The sequence below is a fragment of the Vulpes lagopus genome, chromosome 11, assembly GCF_018345385.1.
Source record: "Vulpes lagopus strain Blue_001 chromosome 11, ASM1834538v1, whole genome shotgun sequence".
In the NCBI taxonomy this organism is placed as follows: domain Eukaryota; kingdom Metazoa; phylum Chordata; class Mammalia; order Carnivora; family Canidae; genus Vulpes; species Vulpes lagopus.
The window spans coordinates 95,846,565-95,870,317 of NC_054834.1; the positions used below are offsets into that span (position 1 = coordinate 95,846,565).

The window sequence follows — 23,753 nt, forward strand, 5'->3', positions numbered from 1 at the left end:
TCACACCAAACATGGAAGAAAGTACGTAGGAAGGGGATAAGCATCCCAAACTCTTGGATAATGAAACAGGAGGAAAGCTAAATTTTATAAAGGAATGAAGTGAAATCTATTCCTGTGATACAAAGATAAAAAACATTGGCTCAAGGAAGCCTTACCTTTCAAATCAGTGGATTAGCAAACAGGCTGAAAGGGTGAGCCTACATCCTTCTCTGCATTTTTCCTGTAAACCATTGTTTATTTTCCAAACAGTATATACTAGGTTTGCTTTTTGAGTGTATGTGTATTTTCTGAATTCCAGCCTTTCCCCATAATCTGTTACCTACTTTGAGATCTTTTTTTTCTTACCCCCATAATTGTTTTGGAGTAGACATACAGAATATGTGTTTTTATTTAAAAGTAATGCATTTTGTTAAAGATGATCACATCAGTACCTTCAAAAGTACTGTTCTCATTAATAAGAACCATTGAATACTTCGCGTTTGTCTAAAGGATGGAAGGCTTAGTCACCTTGAAAAGATGCTGCCTTTTTTCTTCGTAAGCCCTCAAATACTTTAAGAAAAAAGGCAGTAAAATATCAGTTAAATGTATTTATGGCTTTAAAAATATTGTAACAATGTCTGAATCAAACTTTAGTAAAATCTCTTTGGGTTATATCTGAGAAGCTTTTATTGAAGACTTTGAACAAAATTGTGTTTTTGACAGTTTTAAATTATAGGCTAACTAGCCTGGGAAAAAAGGATAGTGTCTCTCTGTTCTTTCATAGGAAATGTTGAATCAGACCCCTACTGGGAAAAGAAATTTAATGCATATCTCACTATCTTACTGTCCATGAATATAATAGAAATGAATTCAAAATGCAGTTTTATTTTTGCAAATGGGATGAGTCGATAGATGTATCTCATATTTTTGAACACCTAGGGTTCAACAAATTTACTGGTGGTGCTCTTGCATTTTAACAAAATTTATTCTTCAGTCGAAGGGGGCAGAGAACACTAGATTCTTATTCAAGCATTCTATCGAGCTCTGCATTCATGGCTGTGTCTAAAGGGCATGTCAGCCTTTGATTCTCTCTGAGAGGTAATTATCCTTTTCCTGTCACGGAACAACAAATGATAGCTAACTACAGAGGCACATTTGCAGTAGTCACATTCATCAACTGCAGAAAAAAAAATTCAATTTAATTGTGCAACACAGCTGCACATGGGCTTTTGAGCATTTCTGTTGTTCTCCCTGTCTCGCTATTCCTCCCTCCAGATCTATTTTTTAAACTTTTTTTCTGGTTATTTTTTCCCCTTTTTGTCTCTTCTTCCATTTTTACTCTCTGTACTTTCTTGTTAAAGTAATTTTCCTTTGTGGCTCTCATTCTTTTTTCCCCATTGAAGGCTATGAATGTAGAAAATTATCACAATTACTCATATAATTGAGCCTCTTTGTAGCAAGTGCAACTCCAGTAGCCTTTCTCCATCATGAAAATGGTTTCATTATAGGGTTTTTCATATTCTCTGACACCATCTACACAGAGGAACAGGCGTGCAGATGAGATGTGCTAGGAACAGGCTAGATCAGTAAGGTCACAGTAGGAATAATTAGCTCTGCTATGGAAAGAGCATCTAGGCCTTTTACTGCTACATAAATGTACTGTCCGTGGCTTTTAGTCACAAAAAAACTTACTAACAAATGGAGCTCCCGCCTACTACTTTGAAAAAAAGATTTGTATCAACACTACAATTTTCCATCATTAAGACTAATAACACAGAGCCTAGTATACATCAAGGGGAATAAAAAGAAAAATCTCACATTCAAGTGGCGGCTGGGTGCTGACCTTTGTTCCCTTTTTTTGTGTACGACTTAACTCTTTACAAAAAAGAGCCACACGCCACACCAACATGCAGGTGAACTCCAGCTAGTACTAGCAAAGCATAGCATTCAGTCGGAAAATCTGATAAATCTCCATGCAGGATAATGCATTTCATTACATATTCACTACATTAATTCTAGCTACATAAAAAAAAAAAAAAGAAAAGAAAAGGAAGAAGCAGAAGAGTAGAATTGAAAGTGACATTGGATTTTAGCTATCTGGGTGCAAAGGTCAGTTTTTGCAGAGTATGAATTTGCATGTATAAGCTCCTTTGAAAATCAGATCAGTCCCAACAACTACACTTACAAAACTATGTGAAAAATAATAGACAATGAACTTTTTACTTTTACCCTGATACATTTCATTATTTAGATGGCTTACGTCTGCCACCAGGGACTAACGAATGTTGAGCCAGTGTTTCTGGACATGTATTATTTTGCCTTTTCTCATTCAGGCAAAATCTCAACGGAGTAAATAAACAAACAATCTCCACCTTTAAGCCAAAAGTACTTGGAATCATTACAGATGAAGGTTTACAAACATCTTTCAACCCAGTCTCATTTATTTTAAGATATTCACCGTCTTTTGCATAGCCTCCCTCTACTGATACACCATGAAAAGAACATTCAAGCTTCTTTTATTAGTAGTGTGTTACCAAACCCCAGTGATCTTTATAGGAAATTTTGAAATTCTCTGAAGCCTGTAAAGGTAGGAGGATGTCTCTGAAGGCGTACTGGCTAAAATAGTTTAATGAAAAGGGCTCCCTGTGTGCCCTTTTGCTTCATGAGGATGGCTCGTGATCTTTAGGTTACAGTGTTATTACATGCACTGCACTTCCATTTGCTTTAAATTATTTCTAAAGCTGTATATTCACATGTTCTCTAGATGATATGATCTATACATATGAGAATATTGTGAATATGTAGATTCATGCATCCCAAATATGTGACAGTTCAATCAAAAATAATTTAAACTTATAGTTGTAAATGTCATGATGAAAGTATCAATAAATGGTTTTTAATGTTTAATTCATAAGTATATGTTTTGATATTAATTTAGAAGAATATAAAGCAGATTTTTAAAAATAATCTCTTTCTATTAGATTATGCACATTTAAACAATAAGTGGCTCAGGCAAAATAAGTCATTTTAATGTCATCTGTGATGGATTTTTCTTGACAGCTACTGTAAATTACAATTACACTGCTTCTCTCTGCACATGAAAGTAAGCACTGCAATAAATTATCTTTTATTTCAATCCATCATGTCTGCTTTTCGGAAACAGAAAACCTCAAATAAAAGTTCAGCGCTATTGTAAGAAAAATACAGTAATTTGTGATCCAGCTTGAAACAAAAAAACGTACCACTCATTTGGAAAACGGTCGTTGGCTTTTAAAAATATTACTAATTGTACTTAAACATTCCTCGTCATTAGAGGGAATCCTTGGACTCCTACATTCCTTCATCCAAAGACTGCTGTTTAAGATAAAAATCTGGAAAGACCGAACTTGGAAAATCAGGTGCCATTTAATTAGAGATGTGACCGTTTGGAAATTAATGCTGTTTATAGGATTCAGGTAAAAATAGTGATCAAACTGTTTCCACGTGAATTTTTATTTCTTGAGAAGAGTGTGCACTTAACCACAGTCCTCCTCTGCCCTCTTGGGGTATGTATTCTTAGTCACAAAATGTAGCTGAAGCATATTAAGAATTTTAATTTATCTAGACAGTCTTTCCAATTGAGGAAAACAACCTCAGAAAGGGAATTAAATGGAAGAAAATGGTCACAAGATGAAATTCCTGAAGAGGGGAACCATAACTGCAACATGAACTGTAATGATAGTACGATTTAAAAGTAAGTTCGGAAACTACACTTGTACAAGGTCTTCTTCGCTCCCCTCCTCTCCCTCCCCAAATAGTCCCTGTGAAGGACTTCAAATCATAAATGCGCTCAGGCTCATGGGTAAGTGTCATGCTGTCTGAGAGGATTTTTACTTAGAGGAAATCAGAACAGAACAGCTAATACCAGGAGAATTCTGTGCAGTAGGTTTCAGCAGAAAGAAGGCAGATCCTCCTGAGTGGAATGTCCAGGGCAGCAAGACCCTCTGCTCAGAGGCGGGCATGGCCCTGTGACGGCTGGTGCTGGGGGAGCAGCCTCCGCATCTCTTGGGCACCCCTACTCGCCCCCCTCAACACACCAGTTAGGAGAAGCACACATGCTCCACCTTCCCGTGGGCTACAGTCAGGGTTACCACTACTTGCTTTCATGGTAAAGTGGAATTTGCTACTACAGGTCATTCGGGTTGGCTCTAGGAAGTTGGGTTTCTAGCCTAGAGTCAGGGTACATAATCTCGTGCTTCCCCTATATGCCAAAATAGTAGAAGGGGCATGATTTTAAATAGTAATTCAAAACATTAGTGAGGTCTTATCCCATTTAGTCCCAGTAAGTATGTGTTAAAAAGCTCACTACAAATCCAAAAGGGAAATACCCTGAAAAGCAGACCAGAAATATATACTTAGCTCCTGGGAATCAAGCATTGAGATGGGTGCTCAGCCAAGGCACTGAGCGAAATTTGTCCGGTTCTTTTCCTCTTTCCACCCGGCTGTGAAATCCTGACCTTGGCATTCATGACACATCCATTCTATGATACTCCTGTAACCATAAGTTCCAGCAGGATCCAGGCAGTAAATTGTTGTAGGAGAATGCACTCAAATATCTTTAGCCACTTGTAATTGCACAGCTTCTTTTATGAAGAGGAATGAGAGGTGTGATGGCGGAGGGACCCCAAGTGTTTTTTCAGAGTGGGCTTTCTTCCTTTCCTCTCATCAGAAATTAAAATGAAGATTGCCATTGTAACACACATTTAAGATGTAGCCGTGATGCCTGCCAATCAGTTAGATCCTAGGTGGGTTTTTTTTTTTCTTTTAAGGAAAGAAAATAGGAGAACGGTTTATATTGAATCTTCTTTAGAATCGTTGAGGTGTGTTGGGTCTGAAGTCACATAATTTATAGGTTTAGGTAGAACCCATTCTTGTAAAAAAAAAAAGTCTAGATGATTATTGTCTTTATCTAATAATCTCTCTCTACCCTCTATCCACTTTCCGTTCTCTGTTTTTATTCAGAAATTGTGTGATACAAATAGAAACACCTTGAAAAGTTTTTATACCACCTGCCCCATGTGCAAAGAGACACAGAAATAACTATAACCATAAAGTACAACTTTAAGAGATATAAATGTTGACTTATTCCTGTCATCGACACATGCATGGCTTACCTATTTCTGCACTATCGGTTACATGGAAATTAAATCTGAATGAGAGGCTGTCCATCTGCTTTTTATAGTGACATCCTGGTCTATGGGAAGGTATCTTGCAGGTCTGGAGATGAAAGTTAAACATGTTCAGAAATAAACGTACTGACACAAATGCTTACAGAGATGCTGCCTTTGAGTTCATGTTCAACTAAACCTAGGGTCTATTGGAAACTCTAGTTTGGGGTCTAAGAACTTGGACTTTGATAAGAATTTAAATAATAGTCCTATAAATCCTGATCCATTGTTATGGTTAAGGTTAAGGTGCTATGCCCCTCATCCGCATGAAAATATAAATTGTTAATGGTTTATATGCTCTTATCTTTCTCGTGCTCCTAGAAATGAATGTGTTCACCTATTTCAAAAACAACTTCTTAACTTTGTAGGTGAAGATTTTAGGGTTGGATTCTATATGCCAGACTTCATTTATATGAAATAGATGGAACCCAGTACATTTGCATGTAGAAAGAACTAATAAAGCATTAAGAATTAGGAATCACAATACTGGCTTCTCTGAGGCATCACGGTGCTTATAAGCACTCGGTGTGAATTTTGTTAATGACCTAGGTCTTGAGTGGAAATCCCAAATGATCACAAAGTTTTGGAGTATTTCAAGAATAGTGACAACAAGATTTGACCTTTTGTGTGAGTATGTCTGTTTCTAAAATGTATAATGTTTTGAAATAGGCCAGAATAAGGAAACTGTAAAAGCAGGAGGTCACATTTCTAGGTTGCATTTTTGTTTCTCCCTTCAGTTCCCAAATCACTAGTAATTTGCACAGTCTTTTGTGAAACCTTATACAAACCAGGCAAGTTTTTATGACCTGCATTCTATGCACAGGTATCTTGGTTATGCATACCAATCTGTGTATGTGTGCGCGCACACTCATTTGTTGTCTAAAAGGCCTTGTTCGAATGCTGTACTAAGGTAAATGAAGCAAACTACTATGTTAAGTTACATACCTTTTATCTTCCTTTATCCAAAGGGAGTCATTGCATGCAATGGCAAAAATTTTAATTATTCCAGAATAATGAATATATTAATGTTATCATCTGACTCTAAATATAACTGATTTTTTCTCTTTTAGAGACTATTTTAAAGTGACTTTATCTAAATATGCGTTAAAAACGTACCTAATTTAAGCATTTTGTTTGATCCCTTTTAAAGCCACATAACTCATCAGAATGGTTTGCAAGTCTGTCCACATTTTGTGGGGCATGGAATAGGATCTTACTTTCATGGACATCCAGAAATTTGGCATCATGGTAAGAAAGTTGATTTGGGAGCTATCTATTGAATGGAATCAGAATAAGGCAGTTTGGCTCCTGGTGTTCCTCTAACTTTGAATTCATATGATCATCCTTTTGTGTGTATTCGTGTGTGTGTGTGTGTGTGTGTGTGTGTGTGTGTGTGTGTGGCGGGGGTTGGCGTGGGGGGGGGGTGGTTACTTAATTGTAACCAGCACATTACTATGTTACTGGATTAGAGCCCAGCAGTTTCAATCTCAGAATAGGGTTTATTTTGCTTTTTGTCTTCCCCTGAAGGGTGATGGCTGGAAGGCATAAGGGATATTTGTCTAGAAAAAGTTGCTGAAAACAAAATGCCACTGCATCAGTGTCCCAGCAGCATGCACATATGACTGTTTTCCATTTTTCTTTTTCTACCCCCGTCTCTAACCGCTGACTGTTGTGGTTAAACTTCATTACATCCTACACAGCGTTGACAGCTGATGTATTTAGCAGCATGTACTCTTTAGTGCTTTCTAGATGATACCCACCCTTGTATTCCTTCCTCAGAACCTCCTGCTTGTCACTGCCTGGGTGTGCACCCTACAATGAGAAGGCAGGGGTGGGCCAGAAGCAGTGGGAGGATTTGGGTTAGGGTAGGAGGCAGTCCTATAGAGTGCCCCCCAACAAGGGACTGCACACCTGGACAGGGACTGAAGGAAAGTTGGGCCTTGACCTGTGGGCTTGGGCTGAAAGCAGTCCCTAGAGGAAATACTGCCCAGAACCCATTCCCTGGAAGATCCCCATGGACCCAGCAGGTCCATACTCCTTTTACACCAACGAGCACTCCTTGAGACAGCCCTGAAGGGAATCCAGGCAGGAGCGCAGAAAGAGTGTCTCAGGCCTGTGCCCCGCCCTGCACTAACACCTGACCTTATTTCAACCCCCACCCCCCCACCCCGCTTTAACCTGCACCCTAAGTGGCTGCCTTCCCTTTGTATCAGTTCCCCAGGGTATTTTACTCTTTGGGGTGGCAGGGAGGGCCTAGGACCCAGTGAAGCCTGGAGACCTGGAAGCAAGTGGCCAGGGGTTTGTGAAGGTTGTCTAAAACACCCAACAGGTGTCTAAAACACGCAGGCTGCCTCTTCGAGGCTTTGGTGCACCCTTCCCAGGGTCCTTAATCCCAAGCAAAGAAAATGTAAAGGCTAAGGCTCAGAACCCGTGTGTTTAAACCCTTGGTGATAGCCACTACCAGGATTCTAGAAATCTCCACCCTTCCTTCTACCCTAAAAGGAAAAAGTAAATAAAATGACCAAGTTTTGTTTTGTTTTGTTTTGTTTTGTTTTGTTTTAGGTAATCCTGCCCCTCTAATTCTGCTTCTCTCTTTCTCTCATTTCTCACTCCCCCTTTTCCATATTTTTTTTGTTTTGCAGCAAATGACTGTGACCTACTCATGGAGGAGGGAATGGCGTTCACCATAGGTCAGTGCCCAGGCTCCCCTTCAGAGAGCCGTGGCTCCCTGGGTGGAAGCTGCAGCGCTGGCCTAGGCCAGGCAGTCCCATAAAGGAATAATAAAGCCAATCAGCGTAATGAAATAATTCAGATGCATAGCAAATCTGATTAAATAATATCCTTGAGCCCCATCTTCCTAAATCAGATACTTACCGACACATTTAGGAGACGGCAGCCATCCAACCTCTAATTCTGTTACCAGCATAATGTAGTGTTTGGTTTTTTTTTGTTTGTTTGTTTGGTTTGGTTTGGTTTTGGTTTTTTTGTTTTGTTTTGTTTTGTTTTTTCCGTAACACCCAGTAACTAGAAGTGATCGTGTCCCTTGCTCCCTGTCCGCAGCAAGTGATATGTACTGTCTGGCGGGGCCCATTCCTGGCTGATCATGTGATCGGTGTCACCACCAAATTCCAATCATCCAAGACCCTAAAGGCATCATATTTCTGACTGTGATACTTAATGGAGAAGCAATTAGAGTGAAATAAGAAAATTGTTATTTGCTGATTAATGAACATTTTAAGCATGTTTTAAAAATTCAAATATTTTTTAAAACTGACTGGTATTTATAAGAGGGACTGGTGTTTGGGTGGTTATTATCCACGGGGTCCTAATTAAGGCTTGATTAAAATGCCCTTTTTTCTCAAAAAAAATACGAACTAGGCGACTTCATACATTTTTTGAATGCGGTAGCGTTTCCTCTTCCTACTGTTTAGTTTGTAGTATACTATGTAAGCAACGTCAATTATCAGCCCCTGTGAGATGACAACATGAACCCACGGGGGAAGCACTTGGGGGGAGGGGAGGAGAACCTTCTTATTCTCCCCCCCCCCTTTTTTTTTCATAATCAGCCAAAACCATATTTGACAAGAACATGATTAGATCATTGCAGTAAATATTTTCCCTCTTACAGAGCCAATCATAACCGAAGGATCCCCTGAATTTCAAGTCCTGGAAGATGCCTGGACTGTGGTCTCCCTGGACAATCAAAGGTGTTTGCTCTCGGTGCTATTGCCTTGAAATTATATGGGAAGGGAATGTGGGTCCGACGGCTCCGGCTGCTGTTCCCCGCCCCGCGGGCGCTTTCTGGCGGCCTGACCGCGCGTGTGTTTCAGGTCCGCCCAGTTCGAGCACACGGTGCTCATCACGTCGGAGGGCGTGCAGGTCCTGACCAAGCTGCCCCACGAGGCCTGAGGAGCCGCCCGGAGGTCGCAGAGGCCCGGCGCTTTTTATCCTAAATTGCTGAAATCCAGCTGGAGAACTTGTAGAAGACACAGGCGACCGGGAGGTCACGTAGTAACCAAACTAGCATCTAGTTTTGGAAAAACCCGGGGGGGGGGGGGGGGGATTGGGGGCAGCTGGCAAGTCAGAGCTCCAGCCCGGATCCTGGCTGGGGCTTGGCTTCCCAGCGGGGAGGGGACCTGGGGGGCACGGGGACGCCCTCGCTTCGGGATGAGGGGCTTCTCCAGATGCATGCTTTTCTCTTTCCCGTGTCTTGACCGCCCAAGTAAAACGCTTTCCCCTCCTAAGCCCATTGTGTCTGTGGTCCTTGCGCCTCTGACAGTTAGAGGGAGGAGGTAAGTGGTTAATTTTTGAGTCTCTGAACTTTTTACAAGGGCACGTGGGGGGGGGGGGGATGAGCCTAGACGTTAGCTGGGGATTTTTTTTTTATTTATTTTTTAAAAGATTGTATTTATTTATTCATGACAGACAGAGAGAGGCAGAGACACAGGCAGAGGGTTTTTTAAACAGGCTCCATGCAGGGAGCCCGACGTGGGACTTGATCCCGGGTCTCCAGGATCACACCCCAGGCTGAAAGGGGACACTAAACTACTGGGCCACTGGGGCTGCCCTAGGAATTTTTTTAAAAGTCTTTGCTTTCCCCCTTGGGGTCCCACATTGGCTCTCCCAGGGACCAGCTGCCCCCCAGCCCTTCCAGTTCTCTTCCCTTCATAGCTTCTTTGTGATGAAAAGATTAGCCCGCAAACCGAGGGAGGGGTTGGTTACAAACATTTCCTTGCCTGTGAACCCTGGGTCTGGCCTCTGCAGTGCTTTATCAATCCACAAACCTGACTTTCCCAGTCCCCCATGGCTCCTCCTCACGTCCCTCATCCTGCCTCAAGCGGCCATCCCTAAGGTTATTTTTGAGAAACCCTCTCCTCCCCTCCATCTCTCTCTCTCTCTCTCTCTCTCTCTCTCTCTCTCTCACACACACACACACACACACACACACACACACAGTGACCATTTATTGCACTAGAAATTAGAACATCGGCCCCACCAGTCCAGATGTGAACAGTGGTTGGTCTAGCTCCTAAGCTGACCTCTCCCCATATCGTCGTCCCCCTTCAGACTGCGCTGTCCTTCTGGAGACCCAAAGGATCCCAGCAGGGGACGATATGGAAACTTTTGAGGGCAAGAGCCAAGTTAGCTGGGATTGGAGCTGGCAAGCCTGCAGCTCCACCTGCTTCAGAAGCAGGAAATCCAAAGGCCCACATTCTGCATTTCCCAAAGGCCCATTTCTGATCAGAATATCCTGCCTTCTTCAGCACGCAAGCCCTCCCCGCCCCCCCGCACCTGTTCACACCTGGGTTCAGGTGAAGAGGTGTTTGGAGTTTAGTAGACCACCTAGAAAGTAGCCCCCCTCTGATCACGGTTTTAGGAGCAAGTTCAGTGAGGGTGTCTGGGCAGTCAGGGATTGTGCAAACTTCTATTTCTACTGAAGCTGCTTTTGCAAAGTTGTCACCCACTAAAAATAGCTTGGGCCGGACAGCACCAAGGAAATGCAAGCACCTGTAGTTGCCCTGACAGGTGGTCTCTGTGACGCTCAGAGTGGTGGGAAAAGAGATAGGAAACTGAGGCCAATAAGAGCACTTGGAGAAGTGGCTAGTTCAAGCTTTCCCCTGAACTCAGATTCTCTTGGGCATCCTCCAACCCTTCCAGTACCCCTTCTCTGTGCCTGGGGATGTAGAATTTGGACAGAGGTGATTCCAATTCAAGTGGATCCGAGAGCTGGAAAAAGCGAGGGAGGAGTTGAAGATATACCAGGACCATAGAAAAACTTTTCAGGGCGGGGGGGGGGGGGGGCTTGTTGAAACATTCACCAAGCAAAGGCCTAGAGACTCCAGGACAATTCGATTCTGTAGTAAGGAACCTGGCCCAGATGGCCTTGGAAGAGAGCCGTTTGCCAGATAATGATTTCACTTCTCTCCTAGGGCAATCAGAGAGTGCAACGGGTAGCCGCTTATCTTATCTACAGATCAGTTTACTCTAAGTTCCCCAAGAATAATTTTATTAGGACCACAGGATTTTACCAACCACTGGGAAAGCATGCTGTTTGTGCAGCAATTATTCTGAGGTGGAAGTATTTATGGGACAGGTTTATAATCCTATTTATTCAAGTAACTAGTTTAAGCCTAGTTTAAACATTATACACACATCTAGGTGTCTATGTGTGTATATATACACCAGCCAATACCAGCAGCTCCGTAGGAAACACTTGATTTAGAACGAACTCCGTTTAACAGGCTTTGAAGTTGGAGTTAGAAAGCAGATTTAAAAATACTTTGTGCATCACCACCACCGCCACCACCACCTTCCAGCCCTGCGGGCCCCAGACCTCACCCGGGGTCGCCGGGACACCAGCCCACGCGTGGCCACAGCCACCACCCCTGGACGCGGGTCCTGCGGTGGCTCCCACGGGTTCTACTCGGAACCCGGGATAAACCTGAGAGTTGTGCTGCCTGTCAGAGTTGGGACAGGCAATGACCTAAGCACACCAACGCTTCAGAACAGGTGTCGTCCCAGCAGTGGGGGGTGGGGGGATCCACTGGGCGCTGACGGAGTGGAGATAAGACCGCGCGCTGCGAAGCTGCTGGAGGCCCCGCGGCTCAGCGCCCCAGGGCCCGGCTCAGCCGCCCCTACCGGGACCTGCGTCTCTGGGGCTCCGAAATCATTCCCCAGTGTAGACACTCCCTCGCCCACATATAACTCATTTCTATAATAAACAAGGCTCTGAAAAACCTTTCCCGAGGAGGCGCGTGCGGGTCCTTTGTTGCACGGAGCCAGCCCGGTCCCCCCGCGCTGGAGAAACGTGGATTCCCCCTTTCGGATGCGGACAGGGAGCCCTGTAGACGGGCCGCGTCTCCACCACCCCCCTTCCCCCACCTCGCAGTCCTCCGGCGCCCGGCCGTCGGGTTTCCTCACGCCCAGCCCTGCGCCCCCGAAGTCAGCAGCCGCTTGCCCGGTGCCCACCCCGACCGCGCCGGCCAGCCGCGGCGATCACTTACGTGGGCAGGGCCCGCTCGAGGCGCGCGCAAAGACCAGCGGCCCGGGCGGCGTCCGAGCTGCAGTGCAGGGCGCACCGCCCCGCGCCGCACACCCCGAGACAGGCGCTGGGAAGGAGCAATTAAAACCACAAGTGCAACACGGAAATCAAGAGGAGTCCGGGAGTAGGCTGGTGGTGGCGGAGTGATTAGCTGGTTGTTGCTACAAAGCATCACCCTGTGGTTCGGTGATTAAGGGGGGGAAAAAAATCTTTTTAAACGTCGGCAAACCAGTTATTGGTTTGAAGGATTTTTTTTTTTTTTGCTTTTGTTTTTCTTTTTGCTCCAACCACGCTGCCTGAAATATTGCTACCCCCAAAAATCATGCCCTTCAACCAAAGGAGAGGAATTCCGCGGGCAGCAGCTGCGGCTACAGGAGTTGAAAAAGAGAGAAGCCCCTTCCACTAATATCTGTAACGACAGCACCGATGTAATTTGTTTTGAATGTTCATTTTTATTGGTGTTCCCTCTGCCAAAATGTGCTTGATTACAGAGGTTTGTCCTGTGATCACTGCGCACTCCAGACAGGGGAAGGTGCATCGCCGAAGGTTCAGCTCAGGCCAGATCAGATCTCGGGCTGTTTAACGCTGAAAGGCTGCATGTTGCTATTAGTGTTAAATATATGGCTAATTATGCGTATGAAAATTAAACATCAGTGTTATGCTAATGGGGCGCCTTCAGCTGCGGATCCGAGCACTTGAGACTACCATTTAATCAAATGAATCAGTAACTAATACATCTGCACGTGTGAACTTTCACGAGATCATTTCCCCGTTCCCCGTCACACCGCTAAATTATGAAAGAAATAATTATCAACACTTTCTAATTACCTAACAAAGTAATTTGGGATTCACCGTGGGGCTGGCGGGATGGGGAACCAACAGCCCCTCGCAGGCAGCGTGGTGCGCGCCACGCCTCGTGGGGGTGGCTGCGTGGGGGCGGCGGCGGGGGGCTCTTGTGCGCCTTCCCCTACCTAGCGCCCCAGAAGATAGAAGGCGCCGCGGCGGCTTTTGCCAGCCCTGCCCCCAGGCCCAGGGGCGCCCCGCGTTGACCACTGGAGATGAGGAGCACCCTGGGCGACCACGAGAGACGTGTCCGTCACCTGCTCCGCGAGCCCCCCGCGGGCCCCGGTGGCCCGCAGGCCGCCCAAGCCCCGGGCCCTCCCGCCAGGCCCCGGGAGGCCGGAGGATGACCACCCGGGGCCCGGGGCTCGAGCCGAACTGAGCCCGCCGGCTCCTCGGCTCCACTCTGCGCCGCGCCCTTGGGGCGAGTGAGTCCAGGGCCCCGGGCGCAGAGGGAGTGGAGGGGAGGGGGAGGCGGAGGAAGGCTGGGAGGGAGAGAGGGGGTGTGTGCTGGGGGAGGGGGCGGTGCGGCCGCCTTTCCTGGGAGGAGAAGCGCGGGTTCCTGGCTCTCCGCGCGCTCTGCTCTCCTCAGACCCGTGCAGCCTCGAGCTGGAGCGGCCAGCTGGGCCTGGAGCAATGCGAGCGGGCCCCAGGGAGCGGCGGCGGCGGCGCGGCGGCCGAGTGAGTGAGTTCGCCCGGGGGCCCCAAAGCCGACCCCGGGGATGTGGCTGAGCGGACCCAGGCCTGGGAGGCGCCGCCGCGCAGGGCGCTGCGCTGGGCACACGGCGCTCGGGAGCACGGCGCCCCGCCGGCCTCCGCGGAGCCCGAGGTGGCCCCCGCCCCCGGCCGCAGCGCGCGGCGTGGCGCTCCGAGGCCGCCGCGGCCGGGCTCCCGGGCCGCCCTGGCGGAGCGCCGGGCCCGGGCACGGCGGCTGCTGGGAGCAGCGGCGCCCCGGTCCGGGCGCTGGGGGCGGGCGGAGGGTGGGGACAGTCGCGGGGGGAGGCGGCTGCGCCGAGCCGCTGGCGGGTTTCTGGGAAGTGAGGCGCGCCGGGGAGGCGGGAGGCTCGAGAGCCGCGGGCCGCGGAGGTCCCGGCGCGGGCGCCGCAGCCCATTGTGCGCTCCACGCGGCGCGCTCTGTTGCAGGGGAGCCCCGGCCGGGACGTGCGGACGCGGCTCTCCCCAGGCCCGGCCGCCTCGCCCGCTCTAGTCCAGCGGAGCCGGAGCGCCTCGGACCAATCCCCGGTGATTATGCAAGACAGCGGACCAATCAGCTCCGCCAGCTCATGAATATTTATGACCTTGGCTGAGTCAAAGCTTTGAAGCGAGTTTGGGGAGCTCGGCAGCATCATGCTTAGACTTTTCAAAGAGACAAACTCCATTTTCTTATGAATGGAAAGTGAAAACCCCTGTTCCGCTTAAATTGGGTTCCTTCCTGTCCTGAGAAACACAGAGACCCCCAAAAGGGAAGCAGAGGAGAGAGAGAGACCCACACCCAGACCCCGCGAGAAGAGATGACCATGACCACCATGCCAGAAAGTCTCAACAGCCCCGTGTCGGGCAAGGCGGTGTTTATGGAGTTTGGGCCACCCAACCAGCAAATGTCTCCTTCTCCCATGTCCCACGGGCACTACTCCATGCACTGTTTACACTCGGCGGGCCATTCGCAGCCCGACGGCGCCTACAGCTCGGCCTCGTCTTTCTCCCGACCGCTGGGCTACCCCTACGTCAACTCGGTCAGCAGCCACGCGTCCAGCCCCTACATCAGTTCGGTGCAGTCCTACCCGGGCAGCGCTAGCCTCGCCCAGAGCCGCCTGGAGGACCCAGGTACGTGCGCCTGCCAGGGAGAGGGAGAGGACAGGGTGCAGGGGAGAGAGGGACGGAAGGAGGGAGGCAGGGAGGGAGGAAAGGGGGGGAGGAAGAGAGAGAGAGAGAGAGAGAGAGGAGGGAGAGGGGGAGAGCGAGGTGGGGGTGGGGGTGGGGAGGGCGCCGGAGCAATGGAGGTTTCGGGTATCAATCTATGTATGGATCCTTGTCAGAGCAAAGAAAAAAAAATTTTTTTTTTTTAAAATTCCACCCAACTCGCAACTATCCAGCAAAGGATAAATCTGAGAGCGTCCCCTGGCACTCTCTGGGCCTCTGGGCGGCTCTGTGCGCCGAGCACACAATGCCCCTTTGGAAAACAGAAACCCACATGTGCACGTATTAGTCTCAGTAATTATTTATTGCGTAGCGCTATAAACAATGTATGCAATTAAGGGTAATTAAACCTCAACTACCGCCTGCAAAAAATAGCAAACTTTCTCTGCAAAGGCAGGAACTGCACGCCTGGGAACTGCCCCAGTCCGCCTGCTGCGGCCCGGGGCCGGCCCTCGGACTTTGCGGGACCCTTCCCTGGCTTTCGGAGTTTTCTTGAGCGTTCTCTCTCGGCCCAGCCTCTGCCACCCCTCGGTTGCCACTCGCCCTCGGCTCCCCGCACTAAAGGCTGTCCCCGCATTAACAGCGCCCCCCCCCCCCCCCCCGCTTCTGCTGTCCCTCCAGGGGCTGACTCGGAGAAGAGCACGGTGGTGGAAGGCGGCGAAGTGCGCTTCAATGGCAAGGGGAAAAAGATCCGCAAACCCAGGACGATTTATTCCAGTTTGCAGTTGCAGGCTTTGAACCGGAGGTTCCAGCAAACTCAGTACCTAGCTCTGCCCGAGAGGGCGGAGCTCGCGGCCTCCTTGGGACTCACGCAGACGCAGGTACCTCGCCGCGGCCCCTCTGCCAAGCGGGCCTCCCGCGGCCGACCTGCGCCCGGAGCTTCATTTCTTGCTCTCTGGGCCTCAGGGTCGGAGACTGTGTGCGTGTGTGCGCGCGTGCTTGTGTGTGTGTGCGTGTGCGTGTGCGTGTGTGTGTGTGTGTGTGTGTCCCACCCATGGCTCTCCTTCCTCCCTCGTCCTCTCTGCTCCGGCTCTGTCGCTGCACTCTGTACTCCGCGCTGCCTGCCGCCCGGCCCTCAGTCCCTGGACAATCTGATTAGGGCGCGGAAGGATTTCCCTAGACGTTTTGTTTGGGGACTCTGAGGTCACACGTGCCCGAACAACTGGAACAATAGACGCTGGGCTTAATCCCTTCTTTGCCTTTAAAGTGTGTGGCTAATCACTCAGGGCCTGGGCCAGAGCCTCTGTTTCCCTCCTCCTCCTCCTCCTCCTCCTCCTCCTCCTCCTCCTCCTCCTCCTCCTCCTCCTCCTCCTCCTCCTCACCGGGTTGGGGTGTGGGGAAATCCTTTCCTCCGCGTAGTCACCTCCCAAGTCCCAGACCCTGGAGGAGGAACGTGGGACCTTCCTTCCCGGATTGCTCTAAGACTCTGGGGAGCCCATGGGGCTTTCTGACCACGACTGGCGCAGGTTTCCAACGTCTGGGCCGGGATTTGGAGCAGAGCTGGGGAGAGCAAACAGACACTAAGGAAAGGTTGATGTAAGTCCAAATGAAAAAGTTTAACAAAAACCTTTTGGCCTCAGTCAGCCCCCAACTCACTCAGGGGCAGAAAGGCTGGAGCAAAGAGAAAGCAGGTGGCATTGCAAATAAATTTCCTCCACTCCTTTCCTCCGCTCGATTCTTTTTTATTGATGATCATATTGGACTTGAAGACTCGAGGTCGTGCAGGCGCTGCTTTGCTTCTTCCCCCCAGACGATTGCCAGGGTCGGGCTGAGCCCCTGACAAGCGAAGGCCTGGATACCCCCCTAACTCCTCACCACCACGCCCCCTTGGCTCCCTGCGAGCTGCCCTTGCGGACCACCTGCGGCCGGCGGCCTGGCCTCCGAGGCTTTGGTTCCCATAGGTGCGGGGGGGCTCTGCTCCCCCAGCAGGCGCTGCCCAGTCGCGCAGGGGCATCCTGTCTCCACTGTCCCCCCCATCTCCCCACCACCACGGTAGGCACAATGGGCCTAGCCGAGTCACATTATTGTCCGCTCTTGCAGGTCAAGATCTGGTTCCAGAACAAGCGGTCCAAGTTCAAGAAACTGATGAAGCAGGGCGGGGCGGCTCTGGAGGGTAGCGCGCTGGCCAACGGCCGGGCGCTGTCGGCCGGCTCCCCGCCCGTGCCGCCCGGCTGGAACCCCAACTCCTCATCTGGGAAGGGCTCGGGCGGCAGCGCGGGTTCCTACATCCCCAGCTACACGTCGTGGTACCCCTCGGCGCACCAAGAAGCTATGCAGCAGCCCCAGCTCATGTGAGGTTGCGCGCCCGCACCCTCCCGCCTCCTTCCCGTCTCCCCCGGCCCGGGCCCCTCCCGCCTCCCGGTCCATCCACCCCGTCCGCAAGCCCCGGGCGCCCCCCCTCCCCCGGAAGGGCCCAGGGGCAAAGAAGAAGGAACCGCGAAGGCCGGACGCCCGCCACCTCCTTGGAGTCCCGCGCGGTCCGCAACGCACCGGCGACTCCCCGGCGCCCACGCGCTCGCCCGCCCTCGCCCCGCCTGGGCCGCGCGGTGACAGCGGCCTCCGAACGCAGGCGCGACCGCCCGAGACACGGCCAGAGCAGCGCGACCGGCCAGCTGGCCCCGACTCGCCGACCCTCAGCTGCGTGGAACCATCAGGAAAAAAAAAAAAAAAAAAAAAAGGAAAAAAAAAAAAAGAAAACCCACAAAAAAAAAATGTAGAAAAAGCAAAAGCTTTTTTTTTTCTGTTCTGTCTGTCTCTTGTCTCCTTTCGCTCTGTATCTGTGCGCCGACGAAGTCGAGGTCCTCGTCTGTCCGCTGTCCTCGTTCTGCGGCCTCTGAAAAAAGTCACCAGGTCGGAAGAGGCCCGGGCCGCCGGCCGCCCAGCTCCGCAGGCTGGGACGTCTTGTCCTTTCGGACCTTCTCCTGGGCCTGCCTAGCCATCTGTGTAGCTCGTTCGGGAATCGGGGGAAACTGGAGGGAGGGGGTTTTATTTATTGAGGAATGGACTTCGCCTGAGGGTGGATGTTGGCCAATTCTGTGGAGCACAGGGTCCCATAGTACCGATGACTTCAAACGCACCCCCGGGGAAAACGACTAAGGAGGACCTGGTGATTTTTAACTTATACAGTAACTTTTGTACTTCGCTGGTATGGAGAGGTTGGAACCTAATGCTTTGCATTTTTACATGTCCCGTATTATTTTTAAAAGAAAAAAAAAAGGAGAAACGAAGCCAACACAATTTTCTCATCTCGGGAAAAACACTTGGTCGCTTTGCCTGGACAAGAAGGAAAATTCTAATTCCCTCCTTGGGGAGCAAGAAAGAGTGGCCCGATGGGCAGTGAAAAAAACAAACAAACAGGCAGGCATAAACGAGTGCCCTAAAGCCAGTGAGCTTTAAAGAAAGACAAAAGCAGCACTAATCCCCAGAGGCTCGGACCACAGAATAACACCAGGCGGCACCCTGGACGCCCAGTCTCCAGTGCAGGGTCTAATCGCTGTACATATTATTATTGTTGTTAATTATTATTGTTATTATTATTGTTCCGTAAACATGTTGCACAAGCTTAGCTCTTTTCCGTTCTGTTGTGTGTGGCTGTAAAACCTGATGCTTTGTGAAATGAGAATCTTGACATTTTACTTGTGAAATTTGGAAAATGTGATCAATTGAAATCAACCGTGTTTTGTGTTCTCTATGTCAAAGTTTAGTTTTATATTGAGAATGTTAACTTATTGCTTTGTATCTGGGGAAAAAAGAACTTTGTAAATAAGTTATAAAGTTTCTTTGAGACAGTAAAATTATGGTTTCGAGAAAGAACTGCTGTCTGGTGTGCTGTGTGAGGGGGTGCTGTGGGCTGGGCCAGGCCTCCCCCTCTGGGGACAGATAGTGCAGGGGTAAGGGACTCCTGGCTCCAGACTACAGGAATAACCCCCAAGGCCCTCCCAAACGGCTGGGACCGTTCATCTTCTTCGTTCTTCCGTTCATCTGCCCTGCTTCTGAGCCCCAAGGGGTCTGATCCCTACCTGGGTTAGGAGGGTGGGCAGCGACTGTCTGGCAAGGGTCCTTGGAAGGGGGGATCGGGAACAGGTGCTGTGTGACAGAGCCAGGTCTCAGGAACCAAAGGGACTGTGCAGGCTGGCTGAGAGGAGGTGAAAGCAGAGCTCAAAGGTAGCCGGCATGGGAGACGTGAGTGCCACCCCACACCCAGTCACCGACCGAAGCCAAGAGGACTGAAAGCGGATACACAGGGCTTTGCCCCCTCGCCAGCGCGGAGATCTGGCCTTCCGGCTTCTGCTTGCCCGCAGGGCGCTCGAACCCGACGCGGAAAAGACGCAGCCAGACACCGGAAAGGGGCCGGAAGGACTCGTCTGTCGGGCTACACCCAGTCAATCAGCGAGCTCGAGGGACAGTCCCCAGGCGCCACCTGGGCCCCTCCACAGTCACTCCCACCCGTCGGGCCCATCCACGACGAGAAGCCCCTTCCCGCCTAATGATCCTCAGCTGCTCTCTGAGCCTCAGATGGAAATGCCAAGGGAGGGGCAGGAGGGCTCGGAGGGCTCCTGGAACCACGGGGCTGGCGGAGGCCAGACCCCTCCGTCTAGCCCCAGGGTCGGGAGGCCAGGCCGGGGAGGGAGCTCCTCCAGGGGAACACTCAGATGAATCCCCTCCAGGACAGAGTGGACTCCGAGCAACTAGAACCAGCCTGGCTCCCTCCACCCGGTGGCCTGGCGTTTCACCCCAACCTCAACCCCAGACCCTACAGCCAAGCGGAGGAAGCTCTGGGAAGCTGCGGGCCCCGACGGGCTGCTTTGAGCGATTCCTGCATCCCTTGCACTCGCCTTGCGACACTGCTTCCAGCGGGCTGGCCCTCCGCCTTTGGGGGGCCGTTGCAGCGCGCGGTGGGGAGCAAAGCGGGGAAGGCAGTGATCTGTGTTGTGACAAGCACCCATTTTTCAATTGGTGCTGGTGAAAGAGCAGATGCTCCAGGCTCTTCTGACGCCCTTTGGGAAGGGGAGGGGAAGTGGTGGAGGGGCGGTGATGCAGGGAGCAGGGGAAATAGTGGGGGATGGAGCCGGGGACCTCAGGGCCCCTCCGGGCCCTGGGACTGTGGCTTTACCGCTCCCGCAGGTCTCCAGAACCCGGGGCGCAAACTGGGGAGATCAAATCTCTGAGGCAGGGAGTGGATTGGCCTCAGGGCTGAGAGGGAACACGGTTTCCCAGGTGGGGTTCCGCCGCCGGGGGTAGGGACCTTCCCCGATTTGGTTTTCCTTGGAGATGTGACTTTGCTATAGGGGAGGTTTTGGTGGGTTGCTCTCGCACATCCAACTCCGGTGCAGCAGCCAGGGCCCAGTGCCTGAAGCCACAGGCAAAATCTGTTTGGTCAAGCGGATTTTAATATTATGAGATATTAGCTTATACTAATTTAATAATCTCTTGCTAACAGTTCAAATAGAGAAATTATTAGTTTTAGCTCAACGAAGGCGGTCTTTAGTTAGGCTCTATTATAATTATAAGCGGTTGCACTTTTAAAAAATGTTAATCTCAATATAGGCCTAATTAATGCTGCCTTGTTACTGACAAGTAGTTCATCAAATATCTGATTCAAAGATTTTCATAATGAGTATATTAATTAAACTATGAATAATCTAAAGGTGGTTATATTTAAACAATACCTCATTATAATGATTAAATACTGATTTCGAATATTATGTCTTAACAATTGTCACTTAGAAAACACAACCTTTCCTTATGTATGAGTCTGTAATGGCAAAATGCAATTTTGGGATTTTTTTCCCCTTGTTCAAAAAATGTGAACCTCATTTTAAAACACTTCTGAAATAGGTTACACACAGCTTAATGATTATCAAAATGACTCTTTTCTGCAAAAAAAGACCCCAAAGTGCGCGTACAGCTGCAAACCCAAGAGGGTCAGCATCATTTCACTGTATTCTCTTCTTGATTACAAGCCGGGCCCATCAAACACAACATAATTACAGTAATTTCAGGTTTATTTATTCTAATGCAGTTTCCCCATCTCTCTGGTAATTATGAGCAATTTTTTCGCCCAGGGAATCTTTTTGCATTAACAAAAGAGATAACGCACTGAAAGCCAAATTTGCTGTGCATTGAGAAAAGGGAAAAAAAAAATCAAATAGGTGCGAGCTGCCATCTCTGCAATTCTCCGGTACCGGAGCCGGCAAATTGCTTGCAGGTGTATGGAGCAAGCTTGTCAATGGCCAGGCCTCCAAATTAGCAAATGCACAGCGTCGAAGTAGTGAAGACAGACTTAGCAAAATTGCCAAACAACAGATACCTCTTTAATGTCTTCTCTCACACACACTAGCTCTAAAAGGGGCAAGGGTGGGGGGTTTAGGGCACAAGCAACAATCCCTAGCCCCCTTCTCGCTGGTCTTGGCTTTCATAAGCCTGGGACTGAGTGGTCCTGCAAGTAGTAGTATAGTTGTCCAAGAATCCAGCTTCCAAATCTAGGCAATATTTGAAAAATATGAAATGGAAACATGTTTATAGTTCACAGCTTTCCTTCATTGATTATTAGGTTTTATTTTCTTTCTTTTCGGGATCTGAACCTGGGCTGGGTCAGATGGCTCTTCAGCCTTTCCTGTTCTGCGTTGGCTTTAAGAGCTACAACAAGTTTAAAAATTCCTCTATCTATATGCATAGAAATATAATTTCATTCCTAGAATCATTTGATGGGAAAATTAATTAAATCTCTCCTCTTGAAGAAATTGCCCACTTCTGTCATCTATGGAAAGGTAGGTCTGTGTGCTGGATATAGAACCTGAGATACCTGACCTCAAGAAAAATTGAGAGGAAAGAAGCAACCCAGGTCCCCAGCTATCTTTTAAAAAAAAATTCTGCTATCCATCTCTTTCATTCTGTATCTTTAAAAAACCGATTTCAGAATTATCTGGGTTTTGTCAAGCCACCGCCTGCGTTAAACATCCTGAAATCACAGGCTAAAGCAAACTTTCCCCGCTCCTCATCCTGCACAAGCCATAGGCACCTCCATCGAAGGCAGTACGGAGGGTAAGGGTCTCTCCCTCCCATGACTCAAAGAAACCCTCCTTCGGTCCCCAGCTCCACAGCAGACCCCAACTCCAGTGTAGACAGGCAAACGGCTCTAAAGGGTGCCTTCCCCAGGCTCAAGAAACCTGTCACCCACACCCACTCCTTTGCTACCCCCGCCCTCATCCCCCAACCTTCAGGGATTAACACTTCCTGAAACATCAAGTGTTTTTATAAAAAGGAAAAAAATAATCCTGACATCGCTGACAAGAAGTTTTGATGGAAGAATTAGCTGGTGCATACATAATCACTCCCCCACCCTCCTACTCCCGGAGCGGGAGCCACCGCGGCGGGCGCAGCGCAGCCTTCCAACCCTCTGAAAAATGAAACCAGTTTCCACCCTTACCTTCTTCAGTGTCAATTTCAGATAATCTGGACACAATCTTTGCTAGATCAAATCAAAAGGGTCGAAGGCGGCATTTGGCTGGGAGAATGACAGGAAAGAAAAGGAAAAAAGGAAAAAAAAAAAGGAAAAAAAGAAAAATAGGAAATACAAAACCGACCAAACCAGATCAAAACAAAACCAGAAAACCAAAAAGAAACCCCCAGCCCCATCCTCCTATCCTGAGAGTAAAGAGTGGAAAGAGGTCTCCAGGACCAGGCGCCTCCGAGCGCCGCAGGCTTTTTGCAGCGCTGCGCTTGCAGAATAGGACTGAAATTTTCGGCTATATAGCCTCTGTCTTTATAGCTGATGAAAAAAATTGCAGATTATTAGCATAAATGTTTACTCTTCATTACGCTGATGACATTGTGCACTCGAGATCTTGGTAATCTTTGGGAAAATTATGAGTAATTTTTAAAAATTTTAAAGCAGCAGCAGTTACCATGCAATTCAGGCTAATTCTGCGTAGGCTCCGAACGGATATAATTATCGAGGAGTCAAGATGTTATGCTAAAAACTATGCATTGATATTCCCATTTATTATGTACATACAACTTTGACAATGTTGATGCTTGAAATAGCAGGAAATTGTCTTGCGCAAAAATTACAGTCCATATTAGGACATCTGAAATTGCGAAGAATTATATAGTAATTGCAGGCTTTCAGATGGGAGAGCCAGAATGCTCAAACTAGTGCAAATGTGGATAAAATTACAGATCAGAGCAAAAATTAGGGAAAAAGGGGGTCTGGGATTTTTCAGGTTGGCTATAGGATTCCGGAAGTGTCTAATGCCACATGATTGCTGCAGCTTTAGGGGAGACATTCATGCCTCAAATAGCGCCTTGGCCAGGGTGGCTTTAATTGAATTTCTTGGGCTTTTTCTTTTAATAGGGGCAAATGAGAAAATTGGCCACCTAAGGCAAATTTTCACTGTTCTCCTGGTGAACACGTCGAGAAGAGAATCCTTTTCCCCCGGGTGCCTGCTTTTCCCGGCTTGGATGCCACGGAAGCCCCGAGCCCCCACCCTCAGTGCAGGCAACTATTAAGAAAGTGACTGAGCCCGACCTCCCGCACCCCCATCCCGACACTCCTTCCTCTTTAATGTCCAATTCTCCCCTATTTCCCTCGGCCCCTTTCCCGGATTCCCCAAAACCTCCCTCGCTTTGCAGCCTGGTTGGGCCCAGGAATTTGCAGGTCAGGGGGCGGGAGGCGGGGAGCGGGGTGCGGGAGCCCGCGTCAGATCGAGGACTTGGTGTGAACGCGAGGCTGCTGCTCTTTGGAGGCTTTGGGACGAGGAGGGAAG

General features: G+C 49.0%; 2 protein-coding genes across 5 annotated transcripts in view; both read left to right on the forward strand.

Annotated features, from left to right (window-relative positions):
• Nucleotides 1–9,430, forward strand: part of METAP1D (methionyl aminopeptidase type 1D, mitochondrial) — an 88,094-nt gene extending 78,664 nt beyond the window's left edge. For all 4 annotated transcript variants that reach the window (XM_041723527.1, XM_041723526.1, XM_041723528.1 and 1 more), the window contains 4 exons: nt 6,337–6,434; nt 7,829–7,876; nt 8,815–8,893; nt 9,017–9,430. In XM_041723527.1, coding sequence (XP_041579461.1) covers nt 6,337–6,434; nt 7,829–7,876; nt 8,815–8,893; nt 9,017–9,095 — 304 coding nt within the window. In that variant the 3' untranslated portion in view covers nt 9,096–9,430. The remainder of the gene's footprint in view (nt 1–6,336; nt 6,435–7,828; nt 7,877–8,814; nt 8,894–9,016) is intronic.
• A 4,242-nt stretch (nt 9,431–13,672) lies between these two features.
• Nucleotides 13,673–17,589, forward strand: DLX1 (distal-less homeobox 1). Its single transcript, XM_041722870.1, has 4 exons — nt 13,673–13,753; nt 14,212–14,892; nt 15,607–15,806; nt 17,026–17,589. Exons 2-4 carry the CDS (start codon nt 14,580–14,582, stop codon nt 17,278–17,280), a joined length of 768 nt encoding a protein of 255 aa, XP_041578804.1. The 5' UTR covers nt 13,673–13,753; nt 14,212–14,579; the 3' UTR covers nt 17,281–17,589.
• Nucleotides 17,590–23,753: the final 6,164 nt, after the last annotated feature.

What these genes read in the sequence shown, in the direction of transcription:
- DLX1 (XM_041722870.1), top strand. Translation starts at nt 14,580, where the DNA reads ATGACCATGACCACCATGCCAGAAAGTCTCAACAGCCCCGTGTCGGGC. An exon ending in GAGCCGCCTGGAGGACCCAG is followed by an intron (nt 14,893 to 15,606) that starts GTACGTGCGCCT and finishes CTGTCCCTCCAG; the next exon opens with GGGCTGACTCGGAGAAGAGC. An exon ending in TGGGACTCACGCAGACGCAG is followed by an intron (nt 15,807 to 17,025) that starts GTACCTCGCCGC and finishes CCGCTCTTGCAG; the next exon opens with GTCAAGATCTGGTTCCAGAA.